We start from the raw sequence: 20,768 nt of genomic DNA on the forward strand, positions 1-20,768 counted from the left end.
CAAATGCATGCCAAAGTTGTATTTGTGGAAAAAAAAAAAAAAGTTGAAAACAATTGATCATTTTTCACAAAAAATCAGAAGACATTGAAATTTCTATTTGCAGTGACTAAGTGTGTCTTTTCTTAGACGTTGTAAGATGATATGAACCTTGCAAGAAAGCAACAGGAGACAAGTTACGAGATTCCTAACATCTGCAGGATCATTTAAATAATGTTACAGATGTTATGTTGAATTTGAGACGTTTATAAGAAAATTATTAACATATTATTTACACTAAGTCTCCCTTCAAAATTTCCTTTTCCTTTCCAGCTCCGTGAAAATACTTTTAGCTGATTCCGAAGTGATCATTTCATTCTGATAATCAGTGAATCAGCTGAAAGAGGAACGGATTCCACCATGTTTTCTATCCAAATGCACATAAATGGATTTATACCCGTATTCATTTATACGGGTATTCACGAATACCCGTATAAATGCAAACTTAGATGTCTGTTTCCCCTCCACACCTTACAAAAGAAGGGACACTTATTTAATCAAAATAAAAAAATCAAGTTACGCTTAAGATGGTCATGATAACCAAAGTAAAAACAAAACCAAACCAACCTGACCCTATGTGAAAAAGTAACGCCCCATGTCAAGTCACACACACTAAATGTGATTAAAACCAAATGTTTTGGTTTAGTTTCACTAGTCACAGCAAAACCTGTTTTCCGACTGAACGTTAGAATCAAGGAATCACTGGAACAGAACCTGTCAAACAACATGAAGTGAAATCTCAAAAAAGCTTCTTTTCCTTCCCAAATATATGAAATCATCAAAAAACAAGAAATCTGTAAAGGAGCAGATTCATCTGAACTAGTCATTTTAAATCAAGAGTATTTTAAATCCAGTAATTGTTTGATGAGTTTAGATTTTGAAACTGTATATTTTTGAGTCATTCTCAGATCCCATAATTTAGGAGCCGTAAAAATGTGAACATAACCTAGAACCTGTTTAAGGGTGCTGGTGATTTATTATGTGATCACCTTAAGGTTCTGGTGAGACATTCTGTGCGGTTCAATTAAGAGATGTAAAAAGAAGATTTTAGTATTTGCAGGTTTCTTCCTGATGGAAATTTTAATAGCCTAAAAGGAAAAATGTTAAGAAAGAAAACCACTATATTTTGCCCTTTTCTGTTATTCCCTACAGTTTTCATCTATGTTTGTTTTATAAGTATGAACAGACATGAATAAAAATAGCTTCTGGTGGATACATTTAAGCACAACACAGTAATTATGCTTTACTTCACAGATTTTATTGCTATTAAGAGGGCGCGCTTTGTTTATTCTCAGTCTGAATCAAATGAACATAAAGTTGAAACAAACAAAGTTCTGGAATTCTCTAGAATCTTTTGTGGCTTGTTTTATTGATTTTTCCCCTATAAAAAGCGAGTGTTGCTTGTATTTTTAAATCTGTGGCGTCTGTGCTGTGACTCTGGGGCTTCATCCTGACCTTGAGAAGCCAATCATGTGAGCAGCACGTTGAGGTCTGTGCATCATCGCCCCACACTGTTTGAGTCTGTGGTTTTGTTGTGCCTTTTTTTTTTTTTTTTACTGTTTGGTGTTTCTGAGTGTGTTTGTTAAAAGCTAGCGATTGCTGTCTGAAGAGTTGCACAAAAGTGGTCATAATGAGCTGTCCGGAGATCTTTAAGGTCGAATATGATAACAATAGTCAAAGCTGCTCCAGTGGAGTTTCCCTTCATTTCTCTTTCCTCAAACTGTCCATCCCATCCAAGTAATCAGCATCCTTCAAAGACGCCCGGCCAAAGCCAAGGCAAACAGAGAGCGCGTCCTAATCAGGCACATGGAGAGCCGGGCTTATGGAGCCCTGCCCCCACTGCGGGACCATTACTGGACTGTCGGGGGTTCAATAGTGGAGCTTCCTCATATGTTTGCCATTCAAATAAGCATTAATGTTTAAGGGGCGCAGAAGATTTCTCTGCCTCATGGATAATTTAATATTTTATGGGATGGAAATGTGAAAATGTTCACAGTAAAATCTGGACTGAGCTGGTTTGTTTTGTGGTGGATTGTTGTACTTTTTATATGTTGTTGTATCTACTAAAGCCAAGAAGTGTTTCAGACGGAGGCTGCAGGTGGAATTTTGATAAATTAGCGTCCTGTGGATTACAGTGCAATGTTCTTAACTTTCCCTCAGTTTCAAGAAAAAGGCACAAGTATCCTAACGTGCACAACGCTCAGAGACGAGCTTATGTGTGATTTAGAAAGAGAAGGTGCTTGTTTCAGGGACAGCGTTCTCACTGACTGCATTCCCTGCATGTCAGTCTGCACAGTAAATAGGTCAGTGTTTTATATGAGTGAAGAATCACTAATGTCTGAGCCTTCATGAATCTGCCTTTTTTAGCCGTCAGGCCCGCACACCAGCCAACCGCTTCATGAGCCAGCTGTCAGGCATGTTGTTAGGCTTTCAGAGCTGCAGATTTGATTTGCTTCTTTACTTGCTGTAGAGCTGTGCAAAGTGTTTCAACAGACATCCCAAAATCACCAAACGCAAAAATAATATTGCTGAAAAATGTCTGTACTATATTCCAGCTCTCAACATATCATTGAGCAGGATATCATTGCATTTTTGTGATGATGGTTGAGCATGTTAGCTGCTACCAACATGCTAGCTAATATTAGCATGGTAGCTAACATTAGGGATTCCAAAACTGAAACTAGGCGCACACACAACAACTGTTTGTTTCTGTTTTTAATGTGCTTCTATGGCAGCATAAATCTTTAGAAAACATGTGTCAACTTTAAAAACTTTTAGGAGTAAAGCAAACATAGCCTTAAAGAAAATAAACTGCTGAGATTTTGGCCGTTTTTATTCTGAGTGGGAGGAATTTGTCAGTATCATATGTTTTATTACTGATGATGCAAAAGTTGTGAGATATTACCATTGTTTAAACATTTTTTTTTCTCTAATTATACCCATTGAAATGCATCTAAAATTAGTTTTTAAAAATCTTACTTTATTTCAATGATGACTCTCGACTGTATAGATGTCACTTCTTATTTCATAACCAGTACTTACATGTTAATATTAGTTGATTAAAAAAGTAATTTAGATTAATTTTACATCTGTTTTAAAACAGGGTACTTGTATTGTTACAATAATCAAAAATGTTATTTATAAATAATTATAAGGTAACACTTTATTTGACAGGTTGTGAATAAGACTGTCATAAACATGACATAACAGCTGTCATGAACATGAGAAAGTCTTCATGATTATTTATGACTGTTGTCTTAAAGTGTCATTCAGTAAATTATGACACTTTTAATACAAAGTTGACATTATTCAAACCGTCTTTGTTATGACAACTTGACATTAATCAAGAAATTATAATCTAATTTGTCATAAAAGTGTTATTGATTAAACTTTAGCTTTAATAACATAGAGCTACATAATTTTTAAAGTTTAATCAGTAATAGGCTCAACTGGAATTCACCAAATGGAGGAAGAAATGATGTTGAAGTTTTGATGTCCTGACAGATTTCTGGAGATGTTGCATTAAGGTTTCCACATTTCTTTTTCTCCCATTGATGGCATTTTATTTTGGTGAAGTACGCCACTCACTCTTTTTATCAAAACAGCAACATAACATGACGTTGGAATGAAGAAATTGGTAGATAACCTGTACTTGTACAGTGTTTTACAAAGTCCAGCGGGCCCTAAGTACTTCACTCTACACTCGGTCATTCGCCCTTTCACACACACATTCAAGCTTCCTGCTTTGGCTATGACCAAACACTTGACAAGGTTTTCCCCAGAAAACTTGCTAAGTCCAGTGGTTGGGTGCTAGGGCAGTCATTCATCCAGCGGCCCATAGCAAACATTTCAAAAAGACTTACATAAATAAGCAATGCTTAGCCTGGTGGTTTATAATATGCTGGGTGAATCCCTGCTTGAGTTGTAGGTGCTCCAGACCACTAAACAGTTTTGCAAAATTTAATTATTTGTCTTTGAATTCATTTATGTAGTAATGAACTTTTCCTCACTAAGTTCCCCTTTAGACCATTGTTAGTAAATGACCTGGTTGTTTGCGGATTGTAACACCTTTAGCCAACATTTTCACAATGTGTTTTGCATTGTTAAAGTTTAGTTTTAACATCAGTCATTAAATGAAAAAAATTGAAACATGGTTGCCATTTGTTTTGCTTGCCGCTTTTATTTTGAAGTTGTAACTTTAAAGTGAATTTAACAGTACGCAGCTCCTGCCTCGAAGTCGGTGCTTTGTTTTCATACATCTGGGTCTGTAAAGATTTTTGCTGAAAAGAAGTGAAAACAAGCCTCACACTTAGGACTTGTGTTTGTTTCCTTTTATTGTTACACAGTACCTGTACTGAACTGTGACCCAGAAACCAAGCTGCATGCCAAACAATGATTTACGTGTACAATTACACCACTAATAACTTGTGTCCAACATTTATTGCTCCGTTTTGCAGCTCAGCAGTTCACTGGCCGGCCTCCACTAATAATTTACAGCTGTCCTCTAATAACAGTTCTCCAAAATGAAAGTATTCTGATGCCGTTTCCTCAATAATCTGTTCATTTTACCTTGTGAAGAGGAAAAAAGTTCCTAAAAGTCGAGGAGAAAGACAATGTGCAATTAGGTTGTTATTTAAATTTTTTTGTTTGGTTGTTTTCTATATACTGCACAACAGTAGTGACAGATATCAAGTTACATAAGCATTCTCGTGGAATTGAAAGGAACGTTTTTTTGTGATGAAATGACCCATAATTTGTTTATGTTTCACTCATGTTGTCACTGCCTGATGCAGCCGTTTCACTCATTGCTGTTTTGGGAGACAAATCCGATTCAGTTGTAGCTCTTTGTTATGCTCCATCTTCCTACCTATCCAATTCCTCTACTCCAAACCCGCCGTATTTGGAAATAAACTGAGTCTTTTGTGCCCTGTCCGATTTTTGTTGTCTTGAGCGATGGTTGTATAAAATCCCACAGGCCATTGTGAAACCAAATGTGTAATTTTTCAGAGCCGGCGCACACTGATGTAGACCAGGGGAGTGTGTCTTTGTTTGCTAATGTAGGTCTCCACTAAGGGGGCCGCCTGGATGTCCCGCTTTCTGGGACGGCTGTGCTGCATATCACATGATAGGCTTGGCCTCAGGGTGAAGCAGTGAAGGAGTGTAACATGGCGGAGGGATGGGTAGATGGAAGATGAGAATGATAGAAGAGTTTCCCCGTGCCAGATTATCTTAGAGTCAAATCCTGGTTACTTTCACAGCTGAAAAGATTCACTGAACAGCTCACGCCACCACAGCTCGAGAAACCCCAGCGTTTACAGAGCATAGTAGCAAAATGTTGCCGATTTATGCAGTTTTTTGGCTTTTTCTTTTACCCACTGTAGTTTAAAGAGTGAAATTTAACCAACTATGGTGTTCGGAGTTATTCTCTCATCCAAATAGGGAATGATCAAACATGTAAAAAGTGAACTTTTTGACCTATTTACACAAACGTGTGAAACAAAATAACATCACACATTCCCCTGAACAAACCACTCCTAACTTGAAACAGGGAGTTGTTGGTGCACAGCGATAAACAAACAGCCAGCAATCTTTCCACCAATGATCTGAAACAAGATAAGTCACTTGTTCCTCCCTGGAAACCACAACTCGAGTTTTGCTCCCTGTCTACTCAAAGGTAGGAATTTCACAGATCCAAGTCCTAATAATCACCTGGCTTAGCATCTGAAGTCAAAATTACAACTGGAAAAATTGCAGGTTCCTTACTGGTTTCCATGAACCTCACATGCTTAAAATGTCAGTCTGGAAACGGTGTTTCACGTCCAAAATGAGAAAACAACTTTAAGCTGTTAAAACACACTGTTACTCTAAAATAATAAAATACTATTCCAATTATCAACTCTAAATCCCAAAGTAAAGCAGATTTTCTCTTATGTTTTCTCATAAGTGAACCTTTGTATCCTGGTTTTTTAAAGTCTTTGTCCTCACTCAGATCTGGTTTCTCTCTGTTTTTCCTTTCAGGATCTTGTGAGTGCTACTAAAGATGTCTGATAGTGTCGATATTGAAGAGAAGCCACCAGCCCCCCCCTTGAGAATGAACAGTAGTTCCCGAGACTCTTCATCAGTGAATCACGCATCTAAACCACTTCCAATGGCTCCTGAGGAAAAAAACAAGAAAGCTCGCCTGCGCTCCATCTTCCCCGGAGGAGACAAAAGTGAGCATCGTACTGTACCTTTTACACTCCATGTTATTGCTCATTTGTGTAGTTTCACTAGTCTGTGTCATTAAAAAGAAACTAACATTAGGAATGTGCTATTATTTATGTTGTTGCAGCGAACAAAAAGAAGGAAAAAGAACGTCCAGAGATATCCTTACCCTCAGACTTTGAACACACAATCCATGTCGGCTTTGACGCTGTTACAGGAGAATTTACAGTAAGTAATTTACATTTCACTATAAAAACAGGTCATTAAATAAGTGTGAGTGTTTCTGAAAAAAAAAACCCTAAACTTATTTGAAAAGCTCACCTCTGTAAGCCTTATTATAGGTAATGCCCTAACAATATTACGTATAAAACACAGTGATCAGAGTTAAAATATGTAAAGAAAAACCTTTTCATGTATACGTTTCTGTTCTGGAGTTGTCTGTGATAAAAGTTACATTGTGAAAGACAAACTGGACATTGCAGACGATGTGCATGTTGCACAGTTTGGAGGACAAACATATTTGGAAACGTGCAAGCTTTTAATAATAAGTGTTTGTGAACATATCAGGAGATGCACTGTAAAAAGACAGAAAACATCTGTTTTGAGTTAACAAGAGTGTTGGTAAATGTCCGATGAAAAACTGTTAAATTACAGAAAATATTCTTATTCAAATTTAGTAAAAACAGAAAATGTACTGGCAGAAAATTACCAGGACATTTTCTGTTTTTACGGAATTTCCGTCAACATTTTTTCTGCAATTTAACTTTTTTTCCCCATAATTTAAGTTTTTTATGGTAAAAATTTGACGTGAAAAAATGTTAGATTGCGAAAAACATGTTGACGGAAATTCTGTAAAAAAAACCTGAAAATGTACTGGCTGAAAATTACCGGGACATTTTCAGTTTTTTTGCCAAATGTTTTGTTACTCTGTACATTTTTCATAGGGAACCAGACTTCATAAAATAGTTTTTCTGCATCTACACATGCATAATGCAAATGAAGAGTGAAATTAACATTTTGAGCTAAATAATTCAACAAAATGCATAAAAAATTAGACATTAGCAGTCTTACATAGTTAAGGTTTTACATTTTTATCTTCTTTTAGCTTGATTTTTCTAGTTTTAAATGTGAGTGGCATGTGTGTGAAGTTGAAATGTAATTTTCAGCTCCCTATAAAAACAACCTTTGCACTGAGGATAACGTTTTCTGCTCTATTTGACTTTCAAATGTTTGGGCAATGCCATCAGTGACATCAGTGACAACTAGTTCCTTGTTCATATGGACAGCTATGTGCTGGTGGCAAACAGAGCTCCATTTTAGCTGTTTTAAACTGAACACTCACTTAAGCACATTGCATGCTTTTTCCAAGAGAACAGAGTGAAATACTGATGATTTGTCCCTGGATCGCTATCCGAGTATCATCTTTCCTGAGCCCCTTCTGACAACAGTTGTATAGCAGTGGCTATTTTCAGCAGAGATTAAGCTTTAAGTGTAAAAATGTGCAGAGAGTGTGAAGAGACACTGGTAGATGACATTAACCCGCACTAAAAGACTGTCCATCAGAATGGATTAAAACACATAAGAAGACACAATTCCAAAAATATATAAAACTCTTCTACATGTCTACTGTAAATAGGCCATAAAAATTCAAAGTGACCCGGAGCTGTAAATGTTGAGCTTCGTTCAACGCTCAACATTTACAGTTAACATGTGCTAAATGCCAAGATAGAAAGAAATATTTTTTAATTAAGAATTTTACACAGACTAAGGTTTATTAAAATCATTTGAGGCACAATTGTGGATATATTTTAAGGCAACATCTCAAAAGGCTTCCTTGTAAAAAGCCTGCAGGATAATGCGCAGATATTGGGAGCAAATTAAGCAATACCTCCAATACTCATGGGGGCAGTGTAGCTCAGTGTAGTTCATGTGTGATCAGTGAAAGAAACAAAGATGATAAAAATGGCTGAACTTCTCTTTGTATTTAAAGAGTTGCCTCTGTCTCTTTGCATGTTTTTCAGGAATGCACATGATTAAGATTTTCTTTAAAGTTTTCATGTTTGCTATTTTCCTTTGAGTCCAGAAACTCAGAACTGCCCTTCAGTGGCAGCCATGGAAATTTAAAAAAACGGGCACTGATGCCTGAGAATGTTAGAAATTGGTAGACTTATTTTCTTGGGCAAAGGAAGCATAAATAAGCTTTAATAGACAACTTTTGGTTACGGTGAGACTTTTGGGATTGACCTAAAAGGTCTAGGAATAATATTTTTAAGGGACCTGAAGAAAAGCGGAAGAAATGTCGCAAGTACTGCAACACCTTGACTTATATTCCTCTGTAAATGCGTGACCTCTTCAGGGAATCCCAGAGCAGTGGGCACGGCTTCTACAGACCTCAAACATCACCAAGCTGGAGCAGAAGAAGAATCCACAAGCTGTGATCGACGTGCTGAAGTTCTACGACTCCAAAGAGACCGTCAACAACCAGAAGTACATGAGCTTCACCTCAGGAGGTAATAAAACACCGACAACCAACATTGCAGAAAAGTATTTCACATTAAAATGAAACAGAATGCAAAATTTTTATTTTATTTTTTTCAGACAAGACAGCGCATGGATACATTGCAGCAAACACTCTGGTGAGTTTTTGTGTACCAAACTCTGCTTTGGTTGGTGTTGGGTTTTCTTACCCAGACTCAATAATATGCATGATTTCAAATTGGTGAATGCAGAATTGAAAAAAAAAAACCAAACCCCACTATGTAAATGATAAAATATCTCCTTGTAAATAAAACTTTAGCAGGTAAGTTCCAACAAATGATTTTATATGTCATTTCTCACTTTTCTTTCACTGACATTTTCTGGGGAATTTCTGCAAAACACACCTTAAGATGAATCCCTTTCACACAGATTTCTGTGTGTTCCCCTCTGGGGGGTTTCTTCCTTGAATATATGGCACGATTCTCTTCATTTTGCACTCATACCAAACAGTTTTGCAACTACGGCAGAAAAATAAGTGACTGCAGAGAGAGGTGTGCTGCCTATTGCTTTTTGAAAAAAAATTATTTTTATTTTCTCCTCGATCCACTCCCAAATTCAAAACGAACATAGACAAAAGCGTCACTGGAGGCTCAGCTGCATGTAGAGAGATTCCCGCTGTGTTGACCTCAGTTATCTATGCTTTGAAGAGCCCAGCCTGCATTCACTGGGTGAGGAAGAAGAGGAAGAAGAGGAATATACCGCCCAGGGGAAAATCCACTGGGATCTCTTCATGCAAGACCAGTGAAGGGTAAAAGGGTGTGGCGGTCAGTCAGGGAGGAAAGCTTTCAAATGCATTTCAGTGTTCGGCAGCATTGAGAGGTGACTCAGCTGTTGGCTTCACTGTCACTGAAATCCTGAGCTAATGTCAAGAAAATGATCACCAAAGACAGACAGCAGGCCCTTATCACACTGCTGATAATCAGCTGCAGGTGGATGTTACAAACTGATGTGCATTTTGCATTAACTTACCAACTAATACAGCGTCTTGCTGTCTATTAACTCTTCAGAGACTGCAGAACGAGTTACCTTGAAATTGTCATAATATGAGACTTCAGAAAGAAATGAATGCAACATTAGATATACTTTACGTTGCAGGGAGATCCAAGATTTGGTTGCACCAAAGCTTTTATTTAATTTTGGGATATTTACAACTTTGAGCTTTGTGCTTGGTCTTTGCTCATGCTCTCTCAGTCAGATACTAGCTTCACTCAAGTTTGATTTTAATTTGATTTTAATTTGATTTTAATGAAAAAGGTATGAATGCCGCCAGTTTTAATGTCTCATTTTAGAGACGATCTATGAAAAACTCCAGCTTTCATATATTCTCACATGGTCTTTATTGGACCCATATGAAGTAGAGAGTCCAAAAGTTTGAATATGCTGTAATTCCAGTAATTACAGCATATGTAATTAGCACTGCTATGTATTTAGCAGTGTTAATAAAATATTTAGCTCTGCTAAATATTGTATTTAGCAGTGGGTTATGGAACTTTGTGCCACAACCCACAAAATTCTGAAAAGTGGGAACCTGAATGCTTTTTTCAAAACAGTGTACAGATATCTTGAAATACGTGTTGGGTTATATGATCATGTACTCTGTAAAAATGTTTAAAAATACCACCGTCCGTAGAAAGAAATTCTGTTAAAACATACTTTAGCTATGTTTTAAATACAAGAAGGTAAGTGGGAAAACATCCACTTTACCTGATTTGAACTGCTAAACACAGAAATAAAAAAATCTCTGACACCTTCACAACATTCACGTGAATCATTCTGTCAAGAAGGTATACTTAACTATGAGAATGGTAGAAATCAAATCCAGTGAGGACGAGCAACGTGATCTGAGGAATCGGATGCTAAATGAAATGTCTCCATTGAGCAGGATAAGTGTTATGACAATCTAGAAACAGTAATTGAGATGTAATTTACTTCTGCACGCCTTCAAGTGATTTTTCTCTACAGTTTCCAAAACAAATGATGACTTAACATTTTTACACTGCATCTGCTGAGCTGAGGCATCTTGAAGTGGAGAGGAAAATGTTGTTTTGAACAGGAAGCATATTTAATTCCTGCCACGTCCTCCCCTCATGTTGTGTGTTGGGGGATAATGATGTGGACATGAAGCCCTCTCTCTACTCCCCACCCTGCCTCCTCCTCTATACATATATATACACACATATATATATTTATATATATATGGGTTTGTTTTAAGTAAATCCTCCCATTTTCAACCTTCACATTCAGAACCGACTGCTGTCTTCTGGGCCTCCTGTCAGCCTTAGAACCTGCAGCGCATTATTTGACAAGGTAACTCCTCCATATTACTTTCCACATGATGTACCTCTACATTGGCTGTGAAGCTAAATCCAACTATTTGATGGCCTAATATTGACGGAGCCGTCTGGCTTTTTTTGCAGTACAAATGTTCAATTTCAATTGTATTGATATTTCATGGGGGTTTGATTGGCTCTATTAGCTTTTGGTGTCTTGAACAGATTCATTTTCTTCTGAAACACAGGGAATCATGTTTTTGTGGGTTTCTTCGACTTGCCGTCTCTGAAATGGCAGGACAGTTTGCATATTCCACAGAGGACTGTAATGGCTGCCAATCTGCATGTATGAGCTCATATTTTAACAATTTAATCGACATTGCCAATAATCTGCCTGTAACCTCATCACCATTTTAGACATTACTGCATGGCTCCCAATAAAAAAAGGCACACACACACACACACACACACACACACACACACACACATGCACCGAGCACTCCTCTCTGCACTGCAGTCTTGGCCCAATCTTCCTCGAAGCGAGTCAGAGGCCCAGTCTGTCTCAATGAAGGACTGGGACTTTGCTTTTAATCACCAGAACTAAGCTGCACCGCTTTCATTAATGCATGACGAGAGCGGATGAAGTGTTTCCATTCCATAAGAGGAAGATGATCCAAGGCAAATAATGTTCTGGGGCGGAAGGGGAGGAAGAAGAAGCAAAAGAAGAAGAAGAAGAAGAAAATGGCAGTGCATTCGGCGTATTAAATATGCCTGATTAATCAGACTAATTAAAAGGGATCCACAGGGTGTCTGTGGCTCATCTAGATGCTGCCCACCACCGGGTTGAAGTATGTCAGAACTCACAGCGCTGTTACAGATGTAACACCTTGCTACTTAAAAATTCATCCCCATCACTGGTTCATGGCACACCTTACTAGAGTCCACAGAGAAATGCACTGAATGCAACCTCACTTTCCCTTTTAGTTCTTGAATCATAAATGCTTTTTGTGCCATAAACATGACTTTTCCCTGACTTCACCTCAGGCACGTTTTGATCTCGATGATCACGTTTTTCTTTTCTTTTTTTTAATTTTGTTTTTGAGTGCTTTTGTTGAATTATAATTAGAGATGCACCGATCTAAAATTTGTGGCAGATTTCTGACGTCCATTTAAAACATAAAATAACAACATTTAAAAGATTTTCTCTTGCTACCTCATCGTTTACAGCCTTTCAATATTTATCTGTGAAAAAGAAACAAGATAATAACATTTATGGGAGAGAGCGGTCATGAAAACAAAATAATTCCCTCTAGTGATCAGTGAATCAAAAACAAACGTGACGACGTGTGCATTGCCTCATTTAGCAGATGTTCAACCTTGGAATGATGACAAACCCATTTCAAGTTGTAATTTACTTAATTTTGTAATTTTCCAGTTGTGATTTACTAACTGATTTGTACACTGACCAGGCTAACTACTATTAGCGGCTACATTAGCATTAAAAACAAGTAATAAAAGATCATAAACCTTGAAACTCTACAGCTACAATTAAACTAAATGAGGTTGTGTAGAACCCCCTGTTGATTTGGTGCGGTCTAAATCACCAAAATGAAAATGCTGATTAACAGTTTTATTTTTTATTTTGGGTATCATGAAGTTTTATATGATAGAAAACCATATTGTATGACAATGTTGTGATTGACGAGACGCTCCCTAATTGTAGCTTTTCAAATTCGACTTTGTCTATTTTTCCAACATAAATGTGGAAATTTTAACTTTTGTGTTGAAACAGAACACATATTTAAAGAACAGTCTTGATCCAGTGATTCACTACCAATCAATGACAGCTAGTTTCTTAATGTTGATACATAGAAAGCTTGGCATTAGTCGAGGTGTTTGTTACAAACAGTGAACCACTACTGCGGCGATGGTGCAGGGAATAAACGATAATCTCTCTTTCAACATGAGTTTTAGACATGTCTTATAATAATCAATTATAAGACATGTCTTCATTTTAAACCCCAGACTTATAACATATAGAATAGAATAGAATTCAACTTTATGGTCATTGCACTGTCACAAGTACAAGCAACAAATGTAGTTTGCATCTATCCAGAAGTGCTATACAGGATATAAATATTTATTCACAGGTGTACAAAACTAAATATAAATATAAATATGGGAGCTATATGCACAGATTATACAGATTATACAAGAATGTTAGGAAATGGATTATATATGTATGAGTAGGTTTATAATACAAGATAAATAATGGCAGATAAGATTTAATACTAATAGCTAACTGTTAGTGTTTAATAGTGTGCGCTCGCTGTTAGGAAAAAGATTAGAATTTTGAGTTTGAAAACTGGTTTCTACTGGTCACCAGTCAATATCTCGGTGCATCTCTGACAATTTGTTAATTTAAATCATTAAATTATTTAATGTGGTTCCCACAAGCACCCGTTTTTAGCATTTCGCCCAAGAAAAACACAGATCTTGATCGTGTGACACGGCCGGTTTGGAGAGCGCAGGATGTTTATTCCTGGTGGTAACAAATCAAAACAGTGTTACGTTTGGGGAGCATGTGAGGATCTACACAAATCGCAGTAGTTAAATGCTACATTCACCTCTTCCGACTTAAATCTCTTCCCATCCAGGGTGCCAAAACGTCAACAACAGAACCCCCGATTGCTCCACCCGTTTCAGAAGAGGAGGACGAGGAGGAGGAGGAAGAGGAGGAAGAAGATGAAGACGAGGACGACGATGACGAGCTGCCCCCGGTCATCGCCCCTCGACCTGAGCACACTAAATCTGTGAGTTCAGGAGCCACCGGTTCGTCAGATCACTCAACTGCTGTTCTTACTGCACATTCTGACTCTTCTGATGCAGATCTACACGCGCTCCGTCATGGACCCTCCAAAGCCCCCCGCCCCGGTCAAAGAAGAGTCAACTCCTCCAGAGTCGCAGGTTCAGCCTGACAACACCTCCAACACGATGTACCGCCACACCGACCGGCAGAGGAAGAAGTCCAAGATGACAGATGAGGAGATCCTGGAAAGACTCAGTACGTCTTTAAAGATCTTCAACATAATGGATTATTACTCCTTACATAGACAAATCTGAGAGAAATACATATATATCCTTTTTTAATTTATATAAAACTTTGGCTGTTATAATTGTGGAGTGTGATTGAGGGTATTCATACAGAAACATTCAATATGGGATTAACCCGTTCAGTCCGAATGCCGACCGTCCAGCCAAATTTGTAGTACCGTATTTCAGCCACACGTCGCGCTGTCTGAAAAATTCCAGCTGTTTCTGAGAGGGGAGACGATTCGCTTTCCAGCAAATATCGGGTTATTACGGTAATTTCACTCCCACTGTAGACGGGAGTGAAATTAATCAGCGGGGCGCTCTTTTAATAGACAGTCATTTGTGAAAATAACTTGCTAGATATTGAAAGTTCCAGTTGTTATGGATAAATTGGCAAGGATATATTTGCTCACAAGACATTTAAAGAAATGCGTACAATTAACATAAGCAAAAAATATCCAAAATAGATTTGAAACTATTAAAGCATTAAAATCTTCAAAATTATACATACTGCTTCATATATACATATGCAGCCTTACCAATGTTTGGATTAATTTCCCTTTGCTATCAAAAAGCTTTCAGTTTATGTTTCTTGCTGGATGTTTGACATTTGTTCTTACCAGGATTGATGGAGCTCATTTAGGTTGGTCTGGGTTTTTTTATCACAGTTTATACATTTTTAATAGGATTGCATTTGGCACAGCAGTGTACAACTTTCAACTGTTGAGCTGTTGATGTAAGGTGAAGCTCTATTTGTGCAATTCACCAGAACCACCAGTTGTTGCAAAAATAACTCGTAGCTCAAAGGAGAGGCCAAATTTTGGTATCTTTGTTTGTTTGTGTCAACTTGGTTTACTGGTTTTCCTGCTGGGTCCAGTATACATTAGCCTTGAGACTTAGTGGTTCCTGGATTCTTTGTAAATTTTCTGACCAATTTCCTTTCTTCACAGATGAACAGCTTGTGTCAGATGGTTGAAACATGGACACAATTAAGTGTTTCTAAAGGATAATGATCCCAACCTGGTTTTGGAACGGATTAGCAGGCTAACATTAAGCTTTTGGGAATGGCCCTAAACTCAACTCTATTAAATATTTGTGAACTGTTCTTAAAAGCCGGGTCCTTACCAGAAAACCATTCAATTTAAATGAGCTCTAGGAATGTACCCACTGCCAAGAAGAGCGGTCAAATATCCTGCCACAGACTTGTTGGTGACAAAGAGACTTTTATTCAAATATAATGCGTCATTTTGTTAGATTTGTTCTTGTTTAGATAATAAAAATTGAACAACCCACTTGGACTTTTTCCCCCTGATAGTCTCCGTGTCAGTTTGTGTTTTATTTGTGATCTTTAGTCAATATGTACAAAATGCCAGTTACTCTACTGGAGGTACAGTAATCCGAAGGTTGTTGGTTCAATTCCAGCTTCCCCCAATTTCCCTAATAATGAAAGAGCTGTTGTAGGAATGCTTGTGCGTTCTTAAGTTTGACTGGATGAACGTGTCTATAATAAAAAGCCCTATTAAATGGTTTGCTTTATGAGAAAAGGAAAATAATTTCTGTGTATTAATGTATTTAATTAGTCTGCTGCCTGCCTGTGACATAACTTCAGCTTGAATCACCAGGAATCTATTGTGGGGATCAAAACAGGAATTATGCAGCCGGGATGCTGATTATGTATCTGTTCTCTCCGACTCAGGGAGTATTGTCAGCGTGGGGGATCCCAAAAAGAAGTACACACGCTTTGAGAAAATAGGACAAGGGTAAGTCTCTTCATGGCGAACAAACAAAATGAGTCTTTTTTTTTTTTTTTTAAGTGTCAGTCTCTGCAAGAGAACTAAGAGAGGCTTAGGGTTGGATAACCGTGAGAAAAGCGAGTGGACAGGAAATGAAAACTGAATCCCAAAAATATGGAAACACAGATTAGCTCCACCAGCTAGCTGCCTCTCTTCACTTTCTCTGCGTTTTTAAATGCTAAAGGCTTTTTTTTTTTATTATTCACGACTACTCTGTACAGGTTAAGGAAAAACATGCACTGGTTGTAATCTTCACACCATGCTCAGCATTTCCATATTTGATCAAGTGGATAGCTGAAGACTGGGTTGTTGTCCGTTTGCTCTCTGCTCTCTTATCTCAAATTTACTACCACCAGAAACTCCACTTTATAATTCATAGCCTGTGACAGAGGAGAAAGAGGAAGAATCAGCAGCAGGAGTTCAGAAGAAGGATTTTAACTGGGAGTTAAATGCAGACTTAACTTCCTTCATACCCCTTGAAATTTTACATTTTGCAAACGCAAACGTCAATTTGTTCTATTAGAATTTTATTTTTAAACAAAGTCGTTCATATTGGAGAGATGTGAGGAAATAATATGTGGTTTCATTTCTAAGATGCATCTATATTACGTCCTTTTAACTCTGATACCAAGCAATAAAATTAAGTAAACAAATTGCTCTCAGTCTCTTAATAAGCTCTGGATATCATCCAACTTAGAGCAGAAAAGACAGAAGTCATTTCTTTTCTTGTTGTTTTTGCTCCCGAAAGTCCAGGCTAGAAATCAAATGTCAAGGTGTCATCATGTACTCAGATCTGAACTGTAAATACCAAATAAGGTTCGGTAGTAAATCAGTCCACAATGAAGGCTTTCCTGACTAAACAGGAAACAGGATCTGGTACACACTTTAGTTTCCAGCACATTAATCTTTTGTAGAAGAGTACAGATCAGTGAAGATAAATAAGCAATCGAAGCTCATCCAGAATTCTCAAAGAACAACAGTAAGCTTGATCACAACACTCCTTAAATCAGTGTGCTGGCTCCCTTTTCATAAAGGGTAGAACTTTGAATTTTGTTGACAGTCTACAGAGCTTTAAATGAAAACTTGAAATGTGCGAAAACTGTTGTAAATCAGTACTGGGATAAAAATAAAAAGCGATCCTAGAAGAAAAGCGGCTAGAGCCGACAGAGGATCAGGGCAGAGGTTCAGCTTTCAGCAGAACACAAAGATCAAAATAGTTAGTCACGTATCAGAACGGCCAGGTCAAAGTCCAGACCTTAATTCAACTGAGAATCTGTGGCAAGACTTGAATCTGACTGATATCGAGCTGTTTTGAAAGAAAGAAATGGATGAAATATCCGTCTGTAGATATGCACTGTTGACTGAGACATACCTCAAATAACTAGCAGCTGACATCAGCGAAAAACAATTCTACGCAAATGCGCTCTAAACAGTTTCATCTGTAAAAAAACAAAGTAAAATCTAAAAGTTTGTGGTGAAAAAGTAGTGTGTTGATGAAGAGTTTAGAAATAATTGTTTGAGTTACTGGTGTAATCCATAGTTTTGTACCAACTTAGTTTTAACTAAAGATATTTTGATCCATGCTGCAAAATCTAATTTTATTGCAGTCAGCTTAACTTTTTTTTATTCCTACTTTAATTTCTAACAAGTTATATGTGCCAGCTTCTAAATAACAGAAATATTCAAATGTAATAAATAGATCTTTCTCCAAATAAAAGCAATTTTTAGGTTTAAAAAGTCTTTTTTGTTTGTTTTAATGTTGTATGTTTCTCTTGTAATTCTGCTGTTTTGCTTTTTCAGAGCGTCTGGCACTGTCTACACCGCCATCGACATAGCAACTGGTCAAGAGGTAAAATGTAATGGTCTTCTCTGCTAATTTCTCCTGCTGGTCTTTGCCTACGTGAAGCCATAAATGTCTGTGGTCTCAGGTGGCCATCAAGCAGATGAACCTGCAGCAACAACCCAAGAAGGAGCTGATCATCAACGAGATCTTGGTGATGAGGGAAAACAAAAACTCCAACATAGTGAACTACCTGGACAGGTTAGTCGTTTGAAAACCGGAACCGTGCTTCTAGAATTGAAATGTTTTGCTGTTGTCAAGGAAACCGTAAATGTGCGTTTCCCATTCGACAAACTTTGAAGGCTATTTTGTCAAACATGCAATCCAAATTCAAAGATTTTCAGTTTCTAAAAAAATATAAAAATAAATCAGTGGGGCTTATTTAAGGATATTCAATTAATAAAACATTGACACTTATAAAACCTAAACATTTAACTTAGCCTCTATGGACTAAGTTAACACGATTCAGCTTTTACTGTAGTGACACTGAGGAATTGTCTGATCCTCCTTTTTATACGATTTTCTCCTGCTGCTACAGATTTTCTTCTCTGGCCTTTTTATGAGTCGGCTGAACTTATATTGAGGTGAAACACTGCCACCTACTGGTTCAAAGCAGCAGGAGCGCTGCAACAGTTGAAACTGTTCATTTTCTCATCAACATTTCTGTTGCGGTCACATCTTTGCTCAGTAGCAACCACATAGACCTATAACGTGTTTTTACAAGTAATGCTTTAGCCTCCATCCCACAGGCATTGGTTTGTCAAACTGACGAGGCTTACTGTTGAAGGAAAGATTCATCCCTTCATCCCTGTTCTCCTCATCCTGCAGCTACCTGGTAGGAGACGAGCTGTGGGTGGTGATGGAGTATTTGGCTGGAGGCTCGCTGACGGATGTTGTGACTGAGACCTGTATGGATGAGGGCCAGATCGCCGCCGTCTGCAGAGAGGTAAGAAACCGGGTTTGGACATCCACAGTGAAATGAAAGCCAGAAGAAAAGAGACCGCTCAAATGTGCTTCCAGGAACATGGATGCTGAATGTATGTGCCTCTACGTTTGTCCTCATAGTGTCTCCAAGCTTTGGACTTTCTACACTCCAACCAGGTTATCCACAGAGACATAAAAAGTGACAACATCCTCTTGGGGATGGATGGATCCGTGAAGCTCAGTAAGTCACGTTTAAAGACCGGTACCAAAAAGCAACATTTTTTAGAGAAGAAAAGCCAACCTGAGTAAAGTAAACAACTGAATGACGTTCCTCTTGCCTTCCTCTGCAGCCGACTTTGGTTTCTGCGCCCAGATCACTCCGGAGCAGAACAAGCGCAGCACGATGGTGGGAACACCATACTGGATGGCACCGGAGGTGGTGACCCGGAAGGCTTACGGACCAAAGGTGGACATCTGGTCTCTGGGAATCATGGCGATAGAAATGGTGGAGGGAGAGCCACCTTATCTGAACGAGAATCCACTCAGGGTAAATACAGCGCAGGAAACGGTCGTTGTATTTTTTTTCATTGTTAGGTGCAAACTGTCTGCGTCCACTGCATCAATACAATGCCTCGCACACACATTCTGTCGCATTGCATCTATGAACTCTGCTGTATTTTGTTGTTTTTCTCCTTCTAACATCCAGTAGAGGTTTGGGTAGTTGTGAAGAAAATTGGTATTTCACATAAAGTTCTGATCAGAGGGAAGTTTGGTGTTTAAAGTGGCAAAGTGGGGAAAACGTTCAACTGAGAGTAAACATCATATTTTACTGTCTCACATGGGAAATTTGTTTTTGGGGCTGCAGTCACTTCACCATATAAGTGTAACATCAGTCAACTAAACGTCAGAAATTATAATAGGTGTGACTTATAACTCAATGAATTTTGATGTTAGTATGAGTATTGGTTAGCTTGCATCTCTAACATAGAGATGTTAACTCAAATGTTTAAAAAAAATCCCTTTTGCTTCTCACTGTAACATAACCCTTTCTGATCAAGATCACAAGCTTTTTTTTTAAAATACAGATTATTGGATGTTTATTATTGGACATACAGAGAGATGTAATGATGGATCAGAAGAAATATTTATACAGAAGAAAAAAAAATGGAGATAAATGTTTTTTGCTGGACATACTTCAAGGCACTGTTTAGACTTTCTCTCAAAAACGTGTTGAATTGATATTTTCAAGATATTTGGATTTAAATTTTAAAGGTGTCATTATGTTTGACTGCAGGCACTTTACCTGATAGCAACCAATGGTACTCCAGAGCTGCAGAACCCTGAAAGGCTCTCATCGGTGTTTAGAGACTTCCTCAACCGCTGTCTGGAGATGGATGTGGACCGCAGAGGCTCTGCCAAGGAGCTGCTGCAGGTGAATATCCAAATAAAGAAAAACTAAATTAAAACTTCATGACAGTCTTTGTCCCAAATATTTGGGTCTATTTGGTTTCAACAAACCATAAAATATTCCGCTACAAACATTTTTGGAAGATTAAGCAAATTCTGGGTATTTTCTTTTTGCAAGAAAAATTATTCTAAGTTACAATATGGGAGGTTATCTTGCTTATACGTTTTCATCAATATTAGGAATTATTGCCTGAACATAAGCTCCTATTTCTTGCTGATAGGTGACTTGTATGTAAGTTTTCTTTATTTTAAGAAATTTGTGCTAAAACCAAAACTAATTGGTAAGAAGTTCTGTTCTTGCGGTGCGAAGGTAGGATTTATTCTGCCACTTTTAGAGGACTCAAATTAGCATCCTTTAAAAGGACTTGGTAAAAAGTTGAATAAGATTGAATTACTCAGCTCAGTCCATTGCACTGAACCCCATGGAAAACCTCACGGTTATTTCCCCAAATATTGATTTCTGAACTCTTCCTGAGTTAAAACATTAGTATTGTTGTTTCTAAATTGATTTGAACTTGTTTTCTTTGCAATATTTGAGGTCTGAAAACTTACTGTATTTATTTAGTTATTGTGACAATTTCTCATTTTCTGCAAATAAAACCA

The 20,768-nt window shown here is 37.7% G+C and overlaps 1 protein-coding gene across 2 annotated transcripts in view; it reads left to right on the top strand.

The window, feature by feature from the left end:
* Positions 1–20,768, top strand: part of LOC122845082 (serine/threonine-protein kinase PAK 3) — a 38,887-nt gene that overhangs the window by 13,773 nt on the left and 4,346 nt on the right. Inside the window, exons 3-16 of one of the 2 annotated variants that reach the window (XM_044141096.1) lie at positions 6,055–6,248; positions 6,368–6,468; positions 8,597–8,750; positions 8,839–8,876; positions 11,023–11,085; positions 13,706–13,861; positions 13,938–14,112; positions 15,838–15,901; positions 17,735–17,783; positions 17,863–17,975; positions 18,603–18,720; positions 18,840–18,939; positions 19,049–19,245; positions 19,993–20,130. In XM_044141096.1, coding sequence (XP_043997031.1) covers positions 6,077–6,248; positions 6,368–6,468; positions 8,597–8,750; positions 8,839–8,876; positions 11,023–11,085; positions 13,706–13,861; positions 13,938–14,112; positions 15,838–15,901; positions 17,735–17,783; positions 17,863–17,975; positions 18,603–18,720; positions 18,840–18,939; positions 19,049–19,245; positions 19,993–20,130 — 1,638 coding nt within the window. In that variant the 5' untranslated portion in view covers positions 6,055–6,076. The remainder of the gene's footprint in view (positions 1–6,054; positions 6,249–6,367; positions 6,469–8,596; positions 8,751–8,838; positions 8,877–11,022; positions 11,086–13,705; positions 13,862–13,937; positions 14,113–15,837; positions 15,902–17,734; positions 17,784–17,862; positions 17,976–18,602; positions 18,721–18,839; positions 18,940–19,048; positions 19,246–19,992; positions 20,131–20,768) is intronic. The other variant, XM_044141097.1, reaches the window with a different exon arrangement.

The sequence above is a fragment of the Gambusia affinis genome, linkage group LG15, assembly GCF_019740435.1.
Source record: "Gambusia affinis linkage group LG15, SWU_Gaff_1.0, whole genome shotgun sequence".
Lineage (NCBI taxonomy): Eukaryota > Metazoa > Chordata > Actinopteri > Cyprinodontiformes > Poeciliidae > Gambusia > Gambusia affinis.